Here is a 21,502-nt window from a genome sequence, read left to right on the forward strand (position 1 = left end):
TGAGAAGGCTCACTTGGACTGCCCACTTTATGTCAGCGGGATAGGGGCAGCTAAGAACACACTGTAAGGTGTTGTCCTAACCAGCTGCAAGCCATTGTAAGCAGTAGTTTTTAAAAATTACTTATAAACTATAGGTTCTACTCAAAGCTTTTAAATTTGACTCAAATACTCACAAAGGCAATCTCCACAGATCTGTTGCACTAGAATATGACCATCAAAATCATTTCAGGGTTTTTTTAAAGGTAGCATATGGTTTGGCTTGGTATCATATGGTATGCTATGGGATGCTAAGGTGCAGCTAGTACGGTATGGTGTAGTATGGTATGTAGAGTTTAATATCCTAAAGCTACATATGGGCCAGGAACACCAGTCACATGAGCCACAAGTGGTAGCATTTGGCCTGCACTGTGGCAATATAGCGAATGAATGGTGGGCGCGGCCATAAACAAATCCTGTAAGCCGACAACAGATATGCGTAAATGTATTTCCCATGCTTCTGCTATGAATTTTGCTCGCTTCGGACAATACGAATTGCAGATAGGAATGTTTTTCATGACCACCTGAAATTTATATCATTGAGATTCCAATATTAGGAAGGGTGGAATATGGTTGGCTGTATAGCCCTAAAATCCCACTGTACACTTCACTTTCAGGCAGTGGTTGCGAGGGTTTTGCAACAGCATGGAACCGATTCAAATACTCCTGACGGCAAGGAAAAAGCTGAGGTTACCTACCGCGTGGACGTTTTGGCTTAAGCTTGTTGTGCAGGGCCATCTTTGCAGACTTCTTAGCACTCTCGGTCACAACATAGCCTGAAAGTTAGCAAAGTTGAGGCTTAGTCACTACCAACAAAGAACAACAAATTTAAAAAGTGCATGACAGACCTCCTGCAACTTACTCCATGGTGATAACACAAGAGGCACTGGTAGTACTACAGCACTGAGCATTCCAGGAACATACCGTAAATTACCACCACTAGTGCCCGTCACCTTGCATGCACAAAGAACACGATCAGATATAAAACTGCAGTCAACATAGTGCTACTTGGAATGACACACGAGGCAGATTCACATTAACACTTTTCGTTCGGGCTACGAATGTGTTCTGTGTTCCCATATCATACTTTTTTTTTCTTTGCAGTCAATAATATAAAGACTGATTTCCTGTTTCTATTAGCATTAGCAATTCACATTATTAAAAAAGGAATGAAATGTATTGTTAACTGCAAAAGTTTAAGGCAATGGAGCATGAGAAAAAAAAAAATCACACAGACTGTATGTGCAGCCCAATACTCTTCTCTGCATCAGCTGGTTCCTAGCATATTCCATGCAGAAATGCTTGTTTCTGAACACCTCCAGCAGGTTACGAACTGTTGCAGTTGACAATATATGTCTATGCATCAACATTATAACTGCACTACATTACCTTGCTCCCGGTCGTCTCGCACCCGTTTCCGTTCAGCGTGGAATGCCTGCAGCCACTTTTCTTTCTCAGCAGCTGTCTTTGTGTAGAACAGGTACCACTTCTCCCTCGTGGTGCAGTATATCTTCCAGGCATTCCTCACGGTTGTTCCAAACTGGGAATCTGAGAGGAAAAGTGTACCATGAGATATTCTGAGCGCTAGTTGCAATGCCCAGCACCTAAATTAATAATGGCATGTCACAAGCCTTCTATGAAGTCAAATTGGTTATCACTTAAGCTAACAGAATTTTACACAGCACCTAGCAAGTTGCATGTTAGGTGAAGTTCAATGGATCTCACAATGATGTCCTAGTAGCTCAGGATACATGGACTGCAGCCTCGCCACAAGGAGACTACCATCACTATGGTTTAGCAATGATCATGTTTGCAACTGAAGATTTAGTAACCTTGTGAAAGGTGGGGAATAACCTTTTGCTTTTAGTTATTGGTTTAATATGGTACAGATAACAGCATGCAAAACAAAAGGAAAAAGGAAGGTGACATTAAGATATCAAAAGGAGAAGTTTGAAAGCTTATGCTCAATATAGGTGTGATTTTATTCAAATTCTGCCTGCATTTTCTTATTTAAAAATGAGAGCAACAACAGAAAAGGCGTTTTGTATTGTTTCCACCAAGCAAAGTGTAGTGTACCAGGTGTGAAAAAGGTTTCTGCCTTAGCAAGTGATATTAGAAGCACATTAAAACAGATAAGTGGTCGAATGTAGCTTGAGAATGCAAGTGGTGAATTATAAGCATAAAACATGGAGAAGCAATGCAAAACTGGTGCCAAAGATCTCATAATTTTCGCTTCACACCAAAATGCAGTGACATCTCAAATGCTGTCTTCAAGCACAAAGATCTAGCAGGTAGCATTTTGTAACAACGCTTACCTTTGCCGTTCTCAACGTCCACAACGCAGCAGGAGTTCATGTTCAGTCTGCCCTTGTATGACAATGTGTTCCTCTTTATCATGTCCTGAGCATAATAAAAGACACATGCAACATCTGAGTAAGTTTTAACAATGACAACTTCTGCTTTATTCACAACCACCTGAGATATGTGGTTGTTAATGCTGATGACATATAATTTGCATAAATCACGCTACAAAATACTTGAGATAAAATGCTGTGTAGGCAAACAGAGTAATTGTGTGATTGGTGCTAGAGTATGTATACCATTGTTCTACATGCACAACCCATTCAATACAGACAAAAACTTTACTACTACTACTTAACAGAGCTGCTAAATATTTTAAAACTAGGCAAGGTGTTACCATGCTTATGCAATCAAAAGCTAACCATTCTAATACACACCTAAAGAAAAAAATCCAGCCAATAGTCTTACTAAAATAATCAACAGGAAGACGGCACCAGGTATGCCAAATGATTCTGTTGTTTGTATTAAAACAAGAACCAGTTCTTTTTTACATAATTTTTCGGTGCACCCATGAACTGAATAATTGAAAGCTTGATTCTGCTTATACAGTAGGCTCTTGTTGATATGAATCCACTTAATTCAAACATACGGTTTAATCAAACTGATGATTTGGTAGCATCAGCATCAAGTGTATTAAAAAAGCTCCTCTTGTTTTTAATTCTTTATTATAATTAATTTGTGGTCCCCTTTGTGAAAATGCATTTATGCTGCCAATGCTGTATTATTCAAATTTGAATGTACAATGCATAATCAGTGGCTTCATATAAGCAGTTGTTTACTAATATTTTGTGTGAATATCCCACATGACTGTTTTGTCAAAAATTCTGCAATCACAAGCTGTGCACCTGGCGGCAGCATGGGCCCCCAATCTGCTTATTCAGCTCTCTACCCTACGTGACAGAAACTGCCCCACAAAACGCTCATGTTGTTAAATTTTCCTGTTCCAAAGCAACACCTAGGCCATGAGGCATGACTTGGTAAAAGGCTCCTGAGCAATTTCAATCGCATGTGGCCCTTAATCTGCACTGAAATCTTGACATCAAGGTGTTTTTATAGTTTTCTTCTGTTAGCTGCTACAGCTGAACTGAACCTGCACATGGTAGTATAAAACAAGACAGCTACTCAACCACCATGGCAGCTGACCTGTCCATAACAAAAAAAAGGGGGGAGGTCCACAGAAAGGCTTCACCATTCCGTGGTGAAAGAGGCAGCTCACCTTTTTGCAGTACACCAGCAGGTTGTCAAACAAAAACAGGCTGACCACATCCCTGGACCACACTGATGACACTCGAACTGCTTCACCAGAGTGCACCAGCATGGAGCTTGTGTCCAGCAAGTCGGGACCCTGTTGGATGCACGAGGGAAAAAAACAAACAATCAGCGAAAGCACTTCATGGCATCCAATGTCATATCTTATAATGTCACTAGGAGCAGCTTTGAGTTGCATGAAATGAGACTTGAATTTATAGATATGAAGCGAGCTCTTTAAACAGGTGGCAACACACAGCCCTTCAGAAACAAATACATTGAAACAAGGTTGAATCCTGCTCCAAAACTCAACATATGCTTGCAGCAGAGGCTGCTGCACCGGTTCTAAGCAAAATTTGAACAGCATCAAAGTGTGATTAGCAGAAAATTAATTTAACATGCAAGATAGCAGAACGATGAAGCAGTGAGGCTGCAGAAACAGGAGTGATGCCAAGGGCACCAAGGCCTTTCTGTGCAATGAACCAGAAAGTTGTTCGCTGTTAACTTTCCTTGTACAATGCCAAGCGGTGCCCAATTATCTGCACTACAAACATTTCTTGCTTATTCCCTCTGCCAGACAGAGCAAGAATATAAAAGAAATGAAATCTTCAGTGGTCATTGTGAGCAGATTACCACACGATGTCATACACAGACAAGACACTGAGATGTGCCCATAACTGGTTGCAGAGAATCTGATTTCCTAGTCGCTGCTTTACGAAAGATGCAGCAGCAGTCTGTATCACTGGTCGTGCTTTAAACTGTCTGTGCATACTAAGAATGTTGGCTGGATGTCTCGCAGTCACTATTAGCATCACAAAAGACAGGAGAAGACCACGAAACAGTGTGCCTTTCTGGCTTTAAACGCCACAAGAATGTAACTTGCTCCAAGCTGCTTGAAGTGTCTGCAAATACTGGCAGCACCATGGGCCCAAGCTGCTTGCCCGTACACTTTAAAGATGCTGCAGAGTGGTGCAGATGTGTTAGAGGATAGAGAGAGAGAGAGCTTGCCTCCCAGTTGAAGACGCTGTTCTGCCACTCGGCCAGCTTCTCTAGGCATTCCATGCGGCGCTTACGCTCGTTGACCATCTGAGCCACGCCCTTCATGGCTGCCAGGGCTTCCCGCACAGCATGGTAGTCGGCATGGTCAGGCCGTGTGTATTTTAGCAGCTCAGCCAGCTGCAGCGGGTACTTGCAAATCTTCTGCACTGGGGTCAGCAGGAACCCATCCAGGGAGATGTCAATCATGTCCTGGAGAAGGCGGCATGCCTGCATGCAGAAACAAAGAAAAGAAATGTAAGAAAAAACTGAAACCTTTCTACGGCCTCATTTTCTCCGCACCACAGATATGACAAACACCTGCCAAGCAAGATATGACAAGCATCTCTGCAACTGCTGGACAAAGGCTGCCGAGCATAGAAATTAGATATATTCGGTAGGTTTCAAGTGACACCTAAATTCTCGATACAGTTTTGGACATCCATGTTCTGACAACAGCGACATCGTATGAAAAAGAACAAAACGAGCGAACAAATGAAGAACATATCTCGCTCTTCTCATGTTCAACATAAGCCTAGAGTCCTAAGTATTACTGTTTAAAGCCTCTCCTCTAGAACAGGCAGAGGAGATAGAGAGACTATGATGTTATTGCTTAGCCAAATAGAACAGCAGACTAAAAAGAAATATGCCTAAAAACGATAAAGAGAAAGCTTTCTCCCCACATGTTCAGTTCTGAAATGACTGTCAATGTTCAGAACTGTTTCCAATAATTACCATTAAATCTGAACACGCCCTCTGAGTGAGCCTGTAGACACCTAACGCAACCAATGTTTCTCTTCTGGTATTTCAAATAGTCAGCTGCTTTATATCCATAGCAATGGCATTTTCTTCCCATGTTTAAATGGCAAAGTATAATGCAGTTATTATTTTTTATCTTGTCACATACTATGTGCTAAACTCCAAAATGGCAGTTACTTGCTCTTAGATATTTTTAGCAAGAAATAGAAGTGCCTAAATGTTCAAGTTGATATTTGTGAAATACATATCAAGAACGGTTACAAGTTTACGTGTATTTTTATATTTGCTTGACTTCTCGTCATGACAAAGAGGAAAGTATTGGTATTGTTGGTAGAACTTTTTCACTTCCCCTGTTACTCTTTTCAGCAGAGTTGTCCAGAAATAACGGCAAACAGTAGCATTTTTTTTTTCCTTGAAATTAAACAGTGCTACACATTTCGACAAATACACAGAAAGACATGACAGAACAGTGTATTCGTCTAAATGTGTAGCGCTGTTTAATTTCATGAAAATAAAAATGCATCACCAACTAGCCCCGCAACGTGTTTTATTAAACAGTAACATGTAAAACTGGAACCATGCACACAATGAGGAGACTTCAGAAATGCACTATCAATATGTGCTGAAGAAGAAGTCTTGGTTCTGCTAGTTCCTTCTGTAACATTGAGCCTTTTATATACAAACTGACACATCAGAGAGATCATTAACGTTCTGATACAGACTTATCATGAAACTATAATGGAATTACCACCCAATTTGGTTTGAATTACAAATTGACCCAATTTTGCAGGGAAGGTTTCAAAGGAAATGACACACTTGCCTCAAAGAAATGAACATATTTGGAGTCAGCATAGACTTCTTGGAGTTCGCTGACAGCAAGTGGGTGATTGTTGCAGTACTCCGAATAGATCTTGAATTCTTGCCTCTGAAACAAAAAAAAATAAAAAAATTAGTGTTTCATGTCAATGGTCACAGCAACCACAGGCAGCCATGTAGTCTATGCAAATGTGTACTTCAAATCATGCACTGCTTTTGCAAATAATGAAAACTTTATATGAACAATATGGAAGCGATGCCAGAGCTACAAGAATGAAAATAAAATAAAAAGTGGTGGCTTACATGCTTCAGGAACACACGTCCGATCTGACTTAGATGTGGCTGCTCCCAATCAACAGCAGACTCAAGATGCTTGAGAAAGCCATTCTGAAACTCGTATAACTGCTCAATGTTTCCAAATATGGTTGCACGGCGCTCCTCAGAGAACATGTCGGGCCTCCGTCGGACTTGTGCCAGGTAGCCCTGTTGACAGACATGCAAAACAGATATCTTCAGTTTGTTTTGTGCAAGTACCACTGGCTCTCAGCCATTCAGATCTTAACCTTTTTGTTTATTTTTACAATATTATGTATTTAGTTACATATATTATAACTCAGGGAGAAGCAGGGCTGAAAGGCACGACTGGCTAAAAGGCACAATCTACTCCGTACAGTAAGCCCGTGGTCTGCAAGCCCTTGTTCGAGGACCACTTTCTTAGAAGTTGCACCACGCACAGAAGAAAGAACATTTCTGCACACTGCGTTATAAGCGGTTTTATTTTTTCTTGAAAAAAAAAATTGTGCGCTTAGTAATGGCCTCATCAGAACGACAGAGAAAAAAAAAAATAATAGTCCTGTATCAACAACAGTGTGCAACAAAACCATGTGTCATGAAGTGGCAGACTGTTTCTGCAAGGTGAATAGAAGATCAGTAAGTATCACTTTTAGGGGCAAAATAAATACTAAATGTTGTGAAGTACCCATACTTCCAGCATATACAAAAAAAGGCATAAAACAGTTAAACCAATTCCACCAATTTTTTGCAAGTTCTTCTCTTTCCTTTTCTGCCTGAAATTAGTGTTAAGAGTTGCACTGACATACGAGTCTTATTACACATTACTTCAGCATTTTTTCATGCTCCAATGTTCTTTGATAGAACACGCTGAAAAACAGCATGTGGAAAAAGGTCAAGCAAATGACAAAAGTCACACGGTGTTGTGTGTCATTACTTCTTTGTTCTGCTTCTATGCGTTGTTTTTTCATGTTCTCATATCATTTAACTAACCCAGCTACATATTGTTGTAGCTTTGAAGTGCTTTTACAGCATGCATTACCTACATTTAAAAAATAACTGGTCTACCCATGTCCTACCATCATTATAAGGCAGTGAATACTACTTGCATTAAGAAAAAGTTGGCTCTTGGAAATGCGTACTATAAAAATTGTCACCCACCTGAACGACATCCTTGAGATGGCGCACGAAGTCCCGCTCGGTGTTGACAATCTCCATGACAACCTTGGCGCGCACCTCTTCGTTGCTCAGTAGGCCAATGCTCATCTTTCGAGGCTTGTGCTGTGTGAGTGTGCCATCTGCCATCTTGGTGATGCAATCCTCCACAGTGTCTTCCTGGCCAACACGTAACTGCAAGCGACCACGCAACAAAGGCACAATGGTGAACATTGCTTTGTGTTAAAAATGAAATGTAAGGAACAGCCCTGCATTTCCTGGCAATATTGCACTCATACAGAGCAGTATGTGTGCACTGGAGGATGCCCCAACGCTGTGGCCTCTTCACCTCTTGTCTAGCTTTCAATGTAAATTGAGGTCACGAATCTTAAGATCTTGCATGACTTTTAAAGGACTTAGACGAGCAAAAGCCCTCTTAGATGTGAGATGGCATCATCAATGTAGTTTTGAGCAGTGGGGGCCTAAGGATAGAAATAGTTCCCGCCATAAGAGCCATCAAAAATGGCATTCTGCATAAAAATCGCTGATTAAATTTGTAACCACAGCTGCTGAGCTACAAATACTGGAAATCGGCAAACAAGCAGTCCTAGTGGGAGCTAGTCTAACAAAATGCATAATAAATTTTTCGGCCAGCTCACCGCTACAAGATTATTAGCAGAGAAACGAATTTCATGCACCTTCAGAACCTTTTTTTTCCCAAGAAAGAAAGCTGTACCTATCAGCCTGCTTTTGAATGACAGTGCCCACAACATAAAAAATGACATGAAATCCTCCACCCTTGAACATTAATGAGTTTGGTAGTGGTACACATTATGCTTTGCTATTCTGTACTGCTATTCCCATTGCTACTCTAAACTTTTGTAATCCCATTAAACTGTTCATTGCTCAAAGAATCACCACTGCACTGCTTCTTCAACTTGAAAACAGTCTTCTTGTTGGTCATTTTAAACGCAAGCATGGACTCCATGTGGTGCCAAAATTGGAGTAATTATCAGGACGCTGCTGTGTTGAGCAAACCCGTGTGAGCTCTACCTGCCGTAATAGCACAAGAAATGCCCAGGATTTCTTTTTGCTGAGAGATCCTTTCAGCCTCTAAGCGTCATCCTGGTTCCAATACAAAATAAAAGCAGCAAAAACAATGTATGCAAAAAATCCGAAACATTGTCAAGCATTAAAAATGCCATTTCAGCATAATATGGTACCTTGCCACATTTTTCAATAGTTCCATTTATTTTTTCTCCTCCAAGACTGCAAAGATATTTTAAAAGGGAAACCATTTCCTTACCCGAACAAATGCTGCTGGGAACCAGCCATGCCGCTGGTCAACTGAGCCCCACCACCAGTCCTTGTCAGACATGTCGGTCACTTCGATCACTTCGCCGGCTTGAAAGGCCAGCTCCTCAGAGTCTAGGGTCACATGGTCCCAAAGTGCCTCAACGTACGTAACGCCTTCATACTAAACAAAAAAAAGAAACCAAAAAGAAAACAGATGCAACAAAGACAATGCACATCTGCTGTTGTTCAAAGCACAGAAAATCAATCTGGCTGGGAAAGATTTACTACCCTCAACACCTGAGAAATACTCAACCACTCACATCTTTGGGAATTTGAGAATAGGACTCCCCGTCAGATGAAAAGTCTTCCTCTGAAGACGCTGTACTGGGGTTTCTGGATGCTTCTTGGTCTGACAAGCCTAAGGAATGAGAAAAGCCAAACAAGCAAAAATGAAGCAGACAACAAGCAGAACAACACTGAACAACAATAAACAAGGCACCGTTTAATACAGGCTCTTTCGTCACCGGCTTTTCTTGTAATATCCTGTAAGCAGCATTGAAGGGAACAATAAATTCTGAATATAGCAAAATATGTTACTAGGAGCTGTATCAATATGAAACTCAGTGGATTTATGTGCAACATTACCTCGAAGTGCAAAGAATTTATCATGGTTGTCTATGAAACAACTGCTGCTTTGTCAGCAATAAACTATAATGCCATAGGCATATACAAGAACAGAAAGACAGCCATTTTAGTGTTTAAAAGGACACCTAGTCGAAAAAATCTTGTAGACCACAAGGAAACTAGCTTATTTGAATCAGTAGACACCAAAGAAAGCTGTGAAGAAAAAGGATGACACTTCAGTGTGTGCACAAACAACGAAACAGATAGACATTTTAGCATACAATATCTACTTGTATAACAGACACACTTAGCAAATGAATGCACCCGTTATTCTGGAGGCAAAAATATAAACTTTTGCTAATATCACATGTAATGAATACATCCACCACAAATTTTCTTACTTGTTCTCAGATAAAGGTGTATTTATTATGAGAATAACTACACTAAACCTTTTTGTTTGTGCGTCAACTGGTGATGACATGTCTTCATGTAACGTGACTTTACCTGACTGGACAGGTTTCTGTACAGTGGCTGCCATATTTCACATAAACCACTGCCTAACATAAATGATGCTGTTAACAACTATTTGACACTATCATGAGCAGGTCTACTCAGTTGAATAAAACTTCACACAGATCCATCATCGGCCAACTGGGTCAGCACGACACAGCTACCAATGTGAACAACTGTAATTCACTATGTGTACACACACCCAACTTACTTCATATTTGGAAAAATCATCTTACCATGAGAAAGCTGCTCCTTTTGGGCAAGGTCATTCTTATCGGACTTCTCAAGGTCCAGCGGCTGGCTTATAGACCTCCGCAGAGCACCCCGGCCTTTCTGTCGACGAATTGTCGGGCGGCTACGCTCAATCCTTGTCTTAATTGGCGGTGGCGTAGAGAATTGCTGTTTCACAAATAAACAGTTCATCAGAAGGGATTAAAAAAAATAGAAGTACATCCTTAGTAAAGTACCAATAATAGTACAACACAGTGAAAGCCTTCAGTACTCATACACACATGCAAAGGCCAAAAGAGCTATTTATTGTATTCTGCTAAGCTAGCATCATGTGACCACTAAAAAAAACAAATCCCACATGAGGAAAAATAATATTTACAGTAAGGATGCCTACAATGATAATGCAACTGATTTCTCTCAGTTACTAATATCTCTGGAGGCCAAAAAGCTGGCGAGTTATTTCGAATGTTCCATACTTTAACAGTGCGAAAGGAGACAGACTAAGAAAAAGGCAAGACAACACAGTGCTGACTAACAACTCAAGCGCTGTCGTCTTTCGTGATATTACAGTATGGCAATAACACCTATTTGCTTTTCTTGTTGTCTTAAAAGCTCCAATGATTTCTGAACCACTCCGAGATACTCCGAGCAAGCCAAAAAAATGCTGTATGTGTTTTCATATGTGGGCCATAAAAGATCAAACTTTGGTACAATGAACTCGAATTGTTTCTAGAAAGAGCGAAGCATGCTTCACACTGGTAGCCATAGGAGAAGTTGTGCTCACCCTATCAAAGGATGGAGCCTTATGTGCATGCGGTGGCACGTGGGAGCTTGAGTGCGGGGAGCTCGGAAGTTGATTGTCATCACACACAACAGATTCGGCTTCGGCCCTGGCTTGTGAAAGACTAGAGTAAGACCCCTGACGACCTGAGCAGGTGACGCCATTGATGGTGATCACTGCAGATATGCTTTCAGCTTTCCTTTGGATGCTGGTCTGGCTGCTGTCATCAGTGGAATCGGCCTAAAGGCAGGAACGACACAAGAAGAAAGCAAGGAGAGCTTTCATCAACTGAAAAAATGCGACTAAAAAAATATACTGAAAGGAAACAGCTTGGAAAGAGAAATAGGAAGTCATGTTGTATACTTAACAAGTAGCATCTACAGAAACAAGCAAAGCCAAACCATCTATGCAAATGTCTTCACAAAGGCAATGAATAAACATGCTGATATTTCCATAAAACAAAAGAAACACTGAAGATTGTCAGTTCAGTGAAGTCACAATTTCACCCTGTAAAACATACTTGTAATAATTCCCAGTAAACCACGGATATCCGTGGTATGTCCGATTAAGATACGAATCTCCAGCGCCAGGTGAGGATGTCTGTAGAGCATCCCTGCGGACGTCCATATCCGTATATGCATTGGAGATTTGGAGAAAGTCCGATGGACATTCATTATCAGATGGCTGGCGGATATCCACGGACGGACGTCCGACAGGTATCCGTGAATATTTCTTTAGGAATTTGAGCTTACATCACATATGTATTTTGTTTTTCCTCAGACAATAAATTTAAAAGGCATTTTATTTGCAATGACAAAATTCAGGCAATTAAATTTCTATACCAGCAATTAGTTTAATATTGTGTTCATACGAAAGAACCTGGATTTTTTTGCATGACATTCTGGCACCAGTGCTCATAATTAACACCCTTTTGTTCTCTAGCATTCCACCGAGGTAAACAATGCTTGCAGTGATGCAGCCTTCCATCAAAGCTAAAACTCCTTCCAGGGGCCGCGGCGGAGCGATAGCGGTAATAGGCCTAAAAGTCGATCCAATCCGTCAGTCAGCAGTTCCGGCGTGGTCTTTGTTGTCTTTGCGTCGTTTTTCGTTGCGATGTGCTTCTCTCAGCCTTTATTTTTGCTACAGTGTGCGGTTTGTTGTGTGGTTGCTTGGCTGCACTGGAAATGTGATTTGTTAGCTATACACTCGACAAGACCTTCTTCTGCGCCTGAATCTCTCGTGAAACCGAACTGATCCCTTTCTGAGACGCCGATGCTTTGTTGCTTCTGATGAAAGAAGTGGCCTGGTGTTATCACTTGCGAGGTAAGTAACTGAGCTTGAAAATTACTTTGAGGATGTTGCTGTGGGATGAGTGAAGCGCTGCAACGCAATTACACTCTGTTGCACAACTTGTTTGTACTGGAGTGGAAGTTACAATTACGATGCATTAGCTGCCGCAAATGTGTTTGCCCGGGTTCGCGAGCCTACCACAAAGCTCCGGAAGCCAGAGCGTCGAGCTTGTCTCTTGCCCTTCAACTGCAATAAGACAAGCACGGAAAGAATAATGTTTCTTAATGCCTTTGCGGTGTGGGTTTGGCCAGAGTGTGGAGTGTACTGGTGCCTAAATAACGCCATGTCTTTAAAATTACAGTTAAGTTGAAAATGATGTAAAATTTATCTACCTGTACAGCTTCTCGACAGGGTTCAATGCTGAGCAAGGTAGCAGTACCATATATGGCACCCCTAGAGCTACATGTCCCTGGATTGTGAGCAGACCTTTCTTCCTTAATCTGGCAGAGCTGTGGATCATCAAATATGCTGTTAGTGCTGGATGCTTGCTCCATCAGTGAACCTTGTGGGCAGTGGGTGTCAACAAAGATTGTTTTGCTATGTCATGGCATCAACCGTTATGTTAACAAAGTGCAGTACAAGTTACTCTCTCATATTTTATTTCCTTAGCCATGCAGTGTGGATGTGACTGACTTATGACCTATACGATACCTGCAGTGTGCAGCAGCAGCCTGCAGGAAAGTTTGAACTCCATTGCAAGTTTCCTCCCCTCATGCAATCGACACTTTCTTTTTCTTTGCTCTGTGCAGTGTAATTGTACAGTGATGGATAAATATTTTCAGGATCATTAGGGGAAATGAATGCTATTTTAGTAATATGTAGGAAAACATAAGTGTGGTATTATCTTTTCTAATGCAACCGGTTGGAAAAAAATTGCCTGCTCGTGTTTTTCCACCCTTTTTCAGACCTTTGCAACCGGAAGGTAACATACCTCTGCAAGCTGCGGTTGGCACTGCGGCATTGTAGACTACTAGCCCGATTTTGTTTTGTGTGCTATATGCATTGCAAATGCTTGTGTACCTCTTATCACGTCACTGAGTTGCATTGGTATGTTGCAGCAAGGCTGGGTTAAAATTACGAAATTCTCCTGGTATTGTCTTTCATTAACGTTTTCACTTGCAGTATCTCCCACTTAAAAAATTGGCTCAACCTTTCAGTAACAGTATTGTGTTTGTTTTTATTTGTTTTTTCAGAGCATCCCTTTTTGGAATACCAAGTTCAACCATGAAAGTACTGTCTGCTCACAGTAACTCTTCCTATAGCATGAAACTTCTGCTGGTATGACCGGCTTGAATAATTCTTGAAGATTGAAAGCAGCTTTAACGTCATTAATAAAATTGCCTTCAAAGTGATACATTTTGCTTTGTGGCCGTTTCTTCATAGATGCATGCATATCTGACAAATGATGGACATATGGTGATTGCAGCCAGTAATATATCAGGCAGTTCCCATAGACTTGTATAAAAGCACACAGAATGCCCGAAATCAAAGTCCATGGGAACTGCCAGATATATTACTGGCTGCAATCACCAAGGCCTGCTTCATGAAAGCGCAGAAGGTATCACATGCGAATTGCCTCATTAGATCCCCGGGGGATATCCGGATCGGATGTCCATGGAAGATCGTTCCAGTTACACATGTACCTCCGTCGGACGTCCGTGGGAGATCCGTCGGAGATCGGCGGATCTCCCACGGATATCCGTATATTCGAAAAGGGACGTACATCGTATTTCCGCTGAATGTACAGTGGTTGATTGGGTTATAAATATAAATTAATATAATATAATAATAATAACCCGCCGCAGTGACTCGGTGATCTGACCTGACCTGAGAGATGTGGGTTCGATCCCGGCCGCGGCGGTCGAATTTCGATAGAGGCAAAATTCTAGAGTCCCGTGTACTGTGCGATGTCAGTGCACACTAAAGAACCCCAGGTGGTCGAAATTTTTGGAGCCCTCCACTACGGAGTCCCTCATAGCCTGAGTTGCTTTGGGACGTTAAACCACATAAACCCGACCAATATAATATCATCATCATAAATTTTATAGAATAGTGTGTCTGCTCAATGCACCTTGAGAGCAGCAGTTTTAAAACTTAACGAGTGAGCCACTGCCACCTGTGCAAACAAGGCACCAGATGAAATGACAGATCAAAAGATAGGGTGAACTTTACAGTTCACACTTTACAGTTCACACTTTACAGTTCACATTACTGAAGTCTCGTCAAAAAGGACACCCCAACCATATAGCAATGAGAAAATAACCTGCCAGATAATGGATGAGTGTATGAAAGCAACTACACAGAAGGAAGCCGGCTGCAGAACAAGAGACGGCATTTTCCACCTTTGCACATTTTGACTAAAAATACGACTGCACTTTCACACTTTCAATTTATTTCGGACGAAAAAAAAATAAGCTATAAGATCACATTTCAATACAAGCTCCAGCCCACTGTGGATGCGTTTAGGCTGCAACGCTACATCCCGGCGCGAGGGCGCGAAACGACGCCTTCGCCTCGTATTTTCACATTTGTTTATTTTTCCTTTCGTGCACCACACAGCGCCGCTGCCCTGACAGGACCAGCTGCGTAGCTAGCTAAGACCCCGAAACTCTCTGCGATGCGTGCCCCTGACGCGCTGCCGTCCGCTGTGCTAAGCCTCACGCCACGATGGTGGATAACACGTGCCGGCGCGACGCATCAGCGTGTGCCGACCTTTCCGACAGTAACCCGCGGCACTTGCCTTCGCTGGTTCCATGACAACGCGTGAGCCGCGCCGTAGACGACGATGCTAAGCCGCTGAGCGAGTGTGGGCTCAGTGAAGAGGAAAGCGTGCGCCGCAGCCTTTTTCGTCTTCGGAAAAGCAGTCGGCGCAAAAACTCTGTTCAGGCCTTGCCACGCGCGTTATTGGAATACTTCGAGTGCACGAGAGGTTCAGCGCAAAAAAAGTCTATAGCTCGAACAACTCTAGGATGACGCAGTCACGAAGCTCGCGCGCGAAGGAACGTTCTCACGCTGCAAAGTTTCGTTCACGTGCTTTCCTTTCACACGCTCACGAGCAGTCCGCGAACGTTCAGGACGCGATGGACCGTGCTCGTAGCGTCCATTGCATATCTGCGGAAAGCTGTCGCTAAGCCAAAACCAAACATGCCTCTCACAGCTCGCGCCACTCACCAATGGCGCGACAAGCGCGGTAGGCGCCCTGCAGCTGACATCTTTTCCGAGCTCCTTTCCTTTATTCCTCTGCAGCTAACGCGACTATGTTCCCGTCGCGCGGAGACGACCCAGCACGAAAGCCATCATTAAAGCAACCGAAATACACGCAGAATAGGGGCGCTATATGCATTCTCCCGACCCGGATGAGACTCCATGAAACGGGCCCCGTTTATTAAGGCATGAGCGAGACAAATTATGCACACATGCAAAGACGTTCCGGTCATCGAAAAGAAAGTCTCCTCGTCGGCTATCCTTTACGGTGCCAAAAGTAGAACAAAGGAAACAGACTCGAAGTGAGTGGATGACAAATTGTCATAACTTCCTCAGGCATCCACACCATATACAGGGCAGGAGGCACCGAGAACGGCTCCTTAACAACGTCTGAAAACCGGAATCCCGGAAGCCGCTCAAACTTCCACTTCCACAACTCTTTTACGGGAAACACCTTTTTTTTCCCCCAGGAAGCATTTCAGCGGCGATTGGCGCGGCGCCTGCTCTGCACACAGCTGAACGACTCTGGCCACGTGATCCTGATTCTTATTTAGATCTATATAATGGCCAAGGACACGAGGAAGGAGCACTGTGAAGACTTGGTGGCTGTTCAGAGTAAAATTAATAATAATAATCGTTTTTTTGGGGAAGGAAATGGCGCAGTATCTGTCTCATATATCGTTGGACACCTGAACCGCGCCGTAAGGGAAGGGATAAAAATTAAAGTTCCCAAAAGTTGGCTTCGGCAGTACAATACTACCCTTGTCGCTATGCCCTGCTCTGTGAAGTCTCTGAGAAAGGGCGCGAGAGACGGGATACAGAAGAGAGAGAGCGGCGTTCGTATACCTCGGACTGGTCAGCGCCCTGTCCTCCGGGGGCCTCCAGCTGGATCCCACTATCAGCGCTGCTGCACTTTGAGCCGCGCAGCTCGCGGTTCTTGCGGTGCAGACGGCGCTCGCGCGACGACCGCAGGATGGTGGGTCCCGGCCGGAAGCCGCCCTCTTCTTCGTCCTCGCCAGCCGGGGCGCAGGGGGGCCAGCCGCCTTCTTCGTCGCTGCCCCCGCCGTTGGCCAGCAGCAGGTGTGCGGGGGCCTCAGCCGCCGCCACTGACGAGCACGGGGCCGAGACGGCCGGCAGCGAGGTGGTGGACCCCTTGCGGTTCCGCTGGAAGCGCAGCGAGAACGTCTTGCGGAACTTCTGCAGAACGCTGTCCGCGATGAGCCGGGGGCTGGACGCCCGCAGGGAGGAGTAGCGCGGGGGCAGTCCCGGGTGGACGCCGTCGGGAGGGGACGACGACTGACGCTGATGCGGCTGTTGCTGCAGGTTGGACATGCTGCCCACGGCGGCGAACAGCTGCTCGGCCTCCGCATCGCTGTACAGCTGGGACCAGGGACGGCGCACGTTCCTGCCGACCGGACGACGAACCATTCAGCTCAAGACAGACTTTGAAGATACGCATACCCTTCTACAGAGGGAGCCAAAAACACGGGTGGGGGGACTTCGCGTTACCCGGCAATTCGGTTTTAACATTTGATCCACTGCGAATGCAGAGAACGGCCTCCGTGACCTCTTCGCAGGCTTATATAAGTCTACGCATCAGGACGAGACACCCGGTCCGCTCTGATGATAGTATAAAGCTGCGCAAGACCCGACATAAGGACGTATGGGAAAGAATCCAAAAGAGAAGAAGGGCCAGCTACAGTGACAAAGTGCGCATTAGACGTTTACCGACTTAGTTCCCTTAGCGCTGCGCCACGTTACGCACGATCTCTTGAAAGCGGCCTCCGAGGGTAGGCCCGATCTTACCATGCACCCGTTATACTATGCGGGAGTGAAAGGGAAGGCGGCTGACCTGCAGCAGACATCCTCGGTGCTGCCGCTGTGAAACTCGGGCGTGCTGGCGGCCTTGAGGTGACGCTCGGAGCGCGAGATGGGCCGGTCGCGGATCAGCTTGCCCGGCCGGCCGAGCAGCAGGCATTTGCTCGCGGACGGTGCAGGTGCCGAGGGCAGCGGCGGAGGCGAGGAGCGGGCGCCGTGGATGGATTCGGCGTCACTCTGCGCCGGAGGGGACGGCGGCGGTGGAGGCGCGGGCCGCGCGGAGGGGGCTGCAGGGGAGAAAAGACAACTGTCACACGAATAGCCAAGTAGTCTTTTCGTAAAGAGCCGCTTCCCAGTGCTGAATGCATGGCGACGATCCAGAGAAGCGCTGTCAATTAACGCAATACGCCCCTCTTCAAATAACCACTGTTCCGCGAAGACACGACTGGATAATGATGCTGGAACAGGTACATTCAGCAACGGTGCAACGATTGCTTGGCTTGGTTTTATGGGGTTTAACGTTGTAGAGCGACTCAGGCTGTGAGGGACGCCGCAGTGGAGGGCTCCGGGTAATTTAGGCCACCTGGGGTAATGTGCAGACATCGTACAACACACGGGTCTCTAGTATTTCACCTCCATCCAATGGGACCGCTGCGGCTGGGATCGAATCCGCGTCTTTCTGGTCAGCAGCCGAGCACCATGACCACTTCGCCACCGCGGCAGCTTGTGCAACCATGGTGGATTTAGGGGCAACTATTGGAGGAGGCTTGGAAAGGAAGGATGATGGAGGGGATGTTTCATTTTCATAACGCACATCTTTAAGTTTATCAGATGCTCCTGTGAGAAAAATGAATGCACAGTATACAGGTACCAGTCGGCGCTGGATATCACTGACTTCTCCACTTTATAGAGGAAGGTAGACGAGAAGTCTGGAATTTTTGTCTTTTTTTATATAATCTAGCCTGCCCTGTTTCAACTGGACGCGCCTGTCTTTATGAAGTAAACGGGGCCTTTACACGCTAAAGTCAGCAAAAAAATTGTTCGATTAGAGAGCATTCAATGCACTAGAGTGTCGCTGAAATTAGCATATACTCGCTCATGGCTCAAAAATTAGCGTATCCAACACTAGACGCGACCGCAAAAGAAAACCGACTGGAGCAGAAAAGTTCCCTCGAACGCAGATTCAGTCGACCGACGAGTGTAACAAGATTACGGGCCACCGCGAAAAGCAAGCGCAACTCACAAGTCAGAGGGCTGCAGGCGGCGCCGTCGGCCGACGCACGGCGTCCCATGGGCGGGGGCGGAGACCTGAGCTCCGCGGCGGCGGGAACGTCATCGCTGCTGGGAGCACAGCTCTCCGGGATGGCTCCACTCAGGTCCTGCACCGAACAGAGACGCGGGGCTTGGACGAGGGCCGAAAGGACCATGCAATCTCTCTCTCTCTGTCTGTCTGTCCCAGGTCTCCAAAACACTGCACCCATCATTTTACTTCCCACGGCTCGCACATATGCGTTGTCCGCAGTACCGTTTGAAGCTTACTCGCTATCGGGTGCGCCCGCACCTACCTGTCTTCTAAGACAGTCGTTGCATAATTGCTACGCATCAAGTGCTAGGTTCAAATGTGAACTGCGCGCACAGTGATGTTTACAGTTCTGTTGGCATTCGCAGGGAAAATGTGAGCAAGGCACTTGAGACATTGTCGACCTTACAGCCGGGGCCCGGCCTTTCTCGAGACTGTTGAGAAAGGCTGGGATCCGGCAGTAAACGTAAACGTGGACAATAAATGTTTTACTAAGAAGTGCCTTCCTTGTTCAATTGTATATCAAACAATGGTTGACGTATACACGTTTCAGCCACAGACAAAAGGAAAGTAGGCGGGCGATACGGGGAAAAGAAATATAGAGACGGTCACGCATAGGTTCAGCGGCGGTGGAAGCACATAACAAGGCAGGCAATACACGCTTCGCCAGAGTCCCCTACTTGGACAGCCGGCCGTTGATTAGCAGGACGACAAATAGCCCTTTTCTCAGAGCCAAATCCGGAGAGCTCCTATTTCCGCACACAGAATGGAACAACGAGTTGGCTCTAGCTACTGGATGTTCAGAAGATGCCTTCAGCTAGCTTCGTTTTCAGAGCCTCCAACAGCGCAGGTCTCGCTTACTGCTATACGACTGTGACGAAGGCACGCGCAGAAATCCAATAATGTCCTATCTTCAACTTGAGCTTGAAGCTTTGTACATGGCCGTTTCATTTTATTCGATGCTCGTTAACTACGACCGATCATTTATAAAATTTATCAGATCAGAGGTAAATTATCAATTAACATTCAGAAATATGGTCATCAAACGCGGTGGAGCGCATCTACAGTATGTTATTGCATTTGTATACAAGAAAACTGCAGCGAATAACATGAAACACCCTGTATAATCATAAAACTATCCCGGCGTACACGTTCCTGCGACTTCGGCACAAAACCATCGATTTACACATCCGAAACCCAGTCGCAAGCGAAGACCACACGCACACGAAGCACCCCGTCACACCCCGCGTGCTAGCTCTGCGGCAGCACTCATCGCAAAGCGTCCGGAGCGCCTCCTTTTCTCACAGCCATCGCGTGTCAATCTTGTTCAACTAGCGCGGCCCGGCCCTGGCACACTTTCGGGGACACGCGGAGCGAATGGCCCCTGCCCTTGTCCGAACCGCTGGGCTTTAATGGCGCGTGAACGCAAACACCGTAATCACGACCCCGGAAGAATGCCCGCGGCACATACAGCGCGGGGAAGGCCGGCATGCAACCGCAAGGAGGGCGCACATGCAGTAGCGCAGTGGGTCCACGCGGCCCTCGAGGAATGCTGAGCGCACCTCAGGAGGAAGAGACGCGCAAACGCATCCAGGCGTACTACACACGTCGCCACGGTCAAATGATCGCCTTCGCGACGACGCGCTTAATTCCAAAGCCTCTTATCTTCACTAAGCGCTATACGTCTGAACGAAGGACTAACCAGAATAGCGCTTAAGACGATGCCAAATAAGTGGACTGGAATCGGTGCTGTCATCGGATCTTCTTTGGTGCCGCCTTTACCGTTCGCCGTACAAGCGTGTCTCAACAACTGGCCCTTCAGACCACCTTGCTAACGGAAGGAATTTAATTAAAGATAACGGTATGCGGACGGACACGACCGGACTTATGCTACCATGTCGAAAGCTTATATATGTGGTGCACGTGTATCTGTTAGAAAAAGGTGCAAGCAGGAAGGAAGGAAAGAGTATGTGGACACCTTATACTGCCTCGCTGTGCGGTGGGCATCTGAACACAGGCTAAGGAGAGATGCAGTATAGGGTGCGCAGAGAAGGAAATAGGATAGAAAATTAGTAGGAGACCGTCGCTTCCCCCACTCACCAGTTTAAAGCACAGCCCGAGGTTCGTAGTCTTGAAATTAATATTATATATAGAAATATCCGTCGGCATTCCGATGACGACGGCTAACGCCGTTTTCGTGCTAGTTTCTCAACGAAATACGCTAAATCCTTCCAAGCGGAAGCACTCTGAGCTCTGCGCACAGTGTGCTTGACTACACGCGACACGACTGCCACGCAACCAACGATTGTTTCCAAAGTTTCGGTTTATCCGTTGCTCGCAGATTCGTGCGACGAAGCCTTCCAGTTTCGAGAACCGTAGAACTGCTTCAACTACGATCGAAATGAAAGCGCAAACTTCGGCTCGGGACAATTTACTCGCTTCCGCAGTGTACAGCGTACTGCATTCATGTGGCGAATTTATCTGTTTCATTGCTTTTTTTTGTTGTTCACCGGAAACGAGCCGTAAACACGCGAGGTGCGAGATCGATGAGGCAGCCACCGTGCATTAACAATTGAGCAATGAACAGAGCCAAGCCCAGCCCAGGCAAGCTAATCGATGTTTCCCCTACCGCTAAACTTGGCCAAGCGCTGGCCCATTCACTCTATAGACAAACGTGGGCCAGAAAT

General features: G+C 45.2%; 1 protein-coding gene across 2 annotated transcripts in view; it reads right to left on the reverse strand.

Moving 5' to 3' along the window:
* Positions 1 to 21,502, reverse strand: part of RhoGEF3 (Rho guanine nucleotide exchange factor 3) — a 374,922-nt gene that overhangs the window by 4,581 nt on the left and 348,839 nt on the right. For both annotated transcript variants that reach the window (XM_077658614.1, XM_077658613.1), the window contains exons 3-17: positions 18,759 to 18,894; positions 17,550 to 17,802; positions 16,544 to 17,102; positions 11,147 to 11,383; positions 10,368 to 10,530; positions 9,318 to 9,415; positions 9,008 to 9,178; positions 7,708 to 7,896; positions 6,559 to 6,738; positions 6,260 to 6,364; positions 4,654 to 4,911; positions 3,614 to 3,742; positions 2,352 to 2,436; positions 1,426 to 1,584; positions 735 to 812 (exon numbers count right to left, since the gene is read on the reverse strand). In XM_077658614.1, the coding sequence (XP_077514740.1) occupies positions 735 to 812; positions 1,426 to 1,584; positions 2,352 to 2,436; positions 3,614 to 3,742; positions 4,654 to 4,911; positions 6,260 to 6,364; positions 6,559 to 6,738; positions 7,708 to 7,896; positions 9,008 to 9,178; positions 9,318 to 9,415; positions 10,368 to 10,530; positions 11,147 to 11,383; positions 16,544 to 17,102; positions 17,550 to 17,802; positions 18,759 to 18,894 (2,800 nt within the window). The remainder of the gene's footprint in view (positions 1 to 734; positions 813 to 1,425; positions 1,585 to 2,351; positions 2,437 to 3,613; positions 3,743 to 4,653; positions 4,912 to 6,259; positions 6,365 to 6,558; positions 6,739 to 7,707; positions 7,897 to 9,007; positions 9,179 to 9,317; positions 9,416 to 10,367; positions 10,531 to 11,146; positions 11,384 to 16,543; positions 17,103 to 17,549; positions 17,803 to 18,758; positions 18,895 to 21,502) is intronic.

This window comes from Amblyomma americanum, chromosome 3, assembly GCF_052857255.1.
Source record: "Amblyomma americanum isolate KBUSLIRL-KWMA chromosome 3, ASM5285725v1, whole genome shotgun sequence".
In the NCBI taxonomy this organism is placed as follows: Eukaryota; Metazoa; Arthropoda; class Arachnida; order Ixodida; family Ixodidae; genus Amblyomma; species Amblyomma americanum.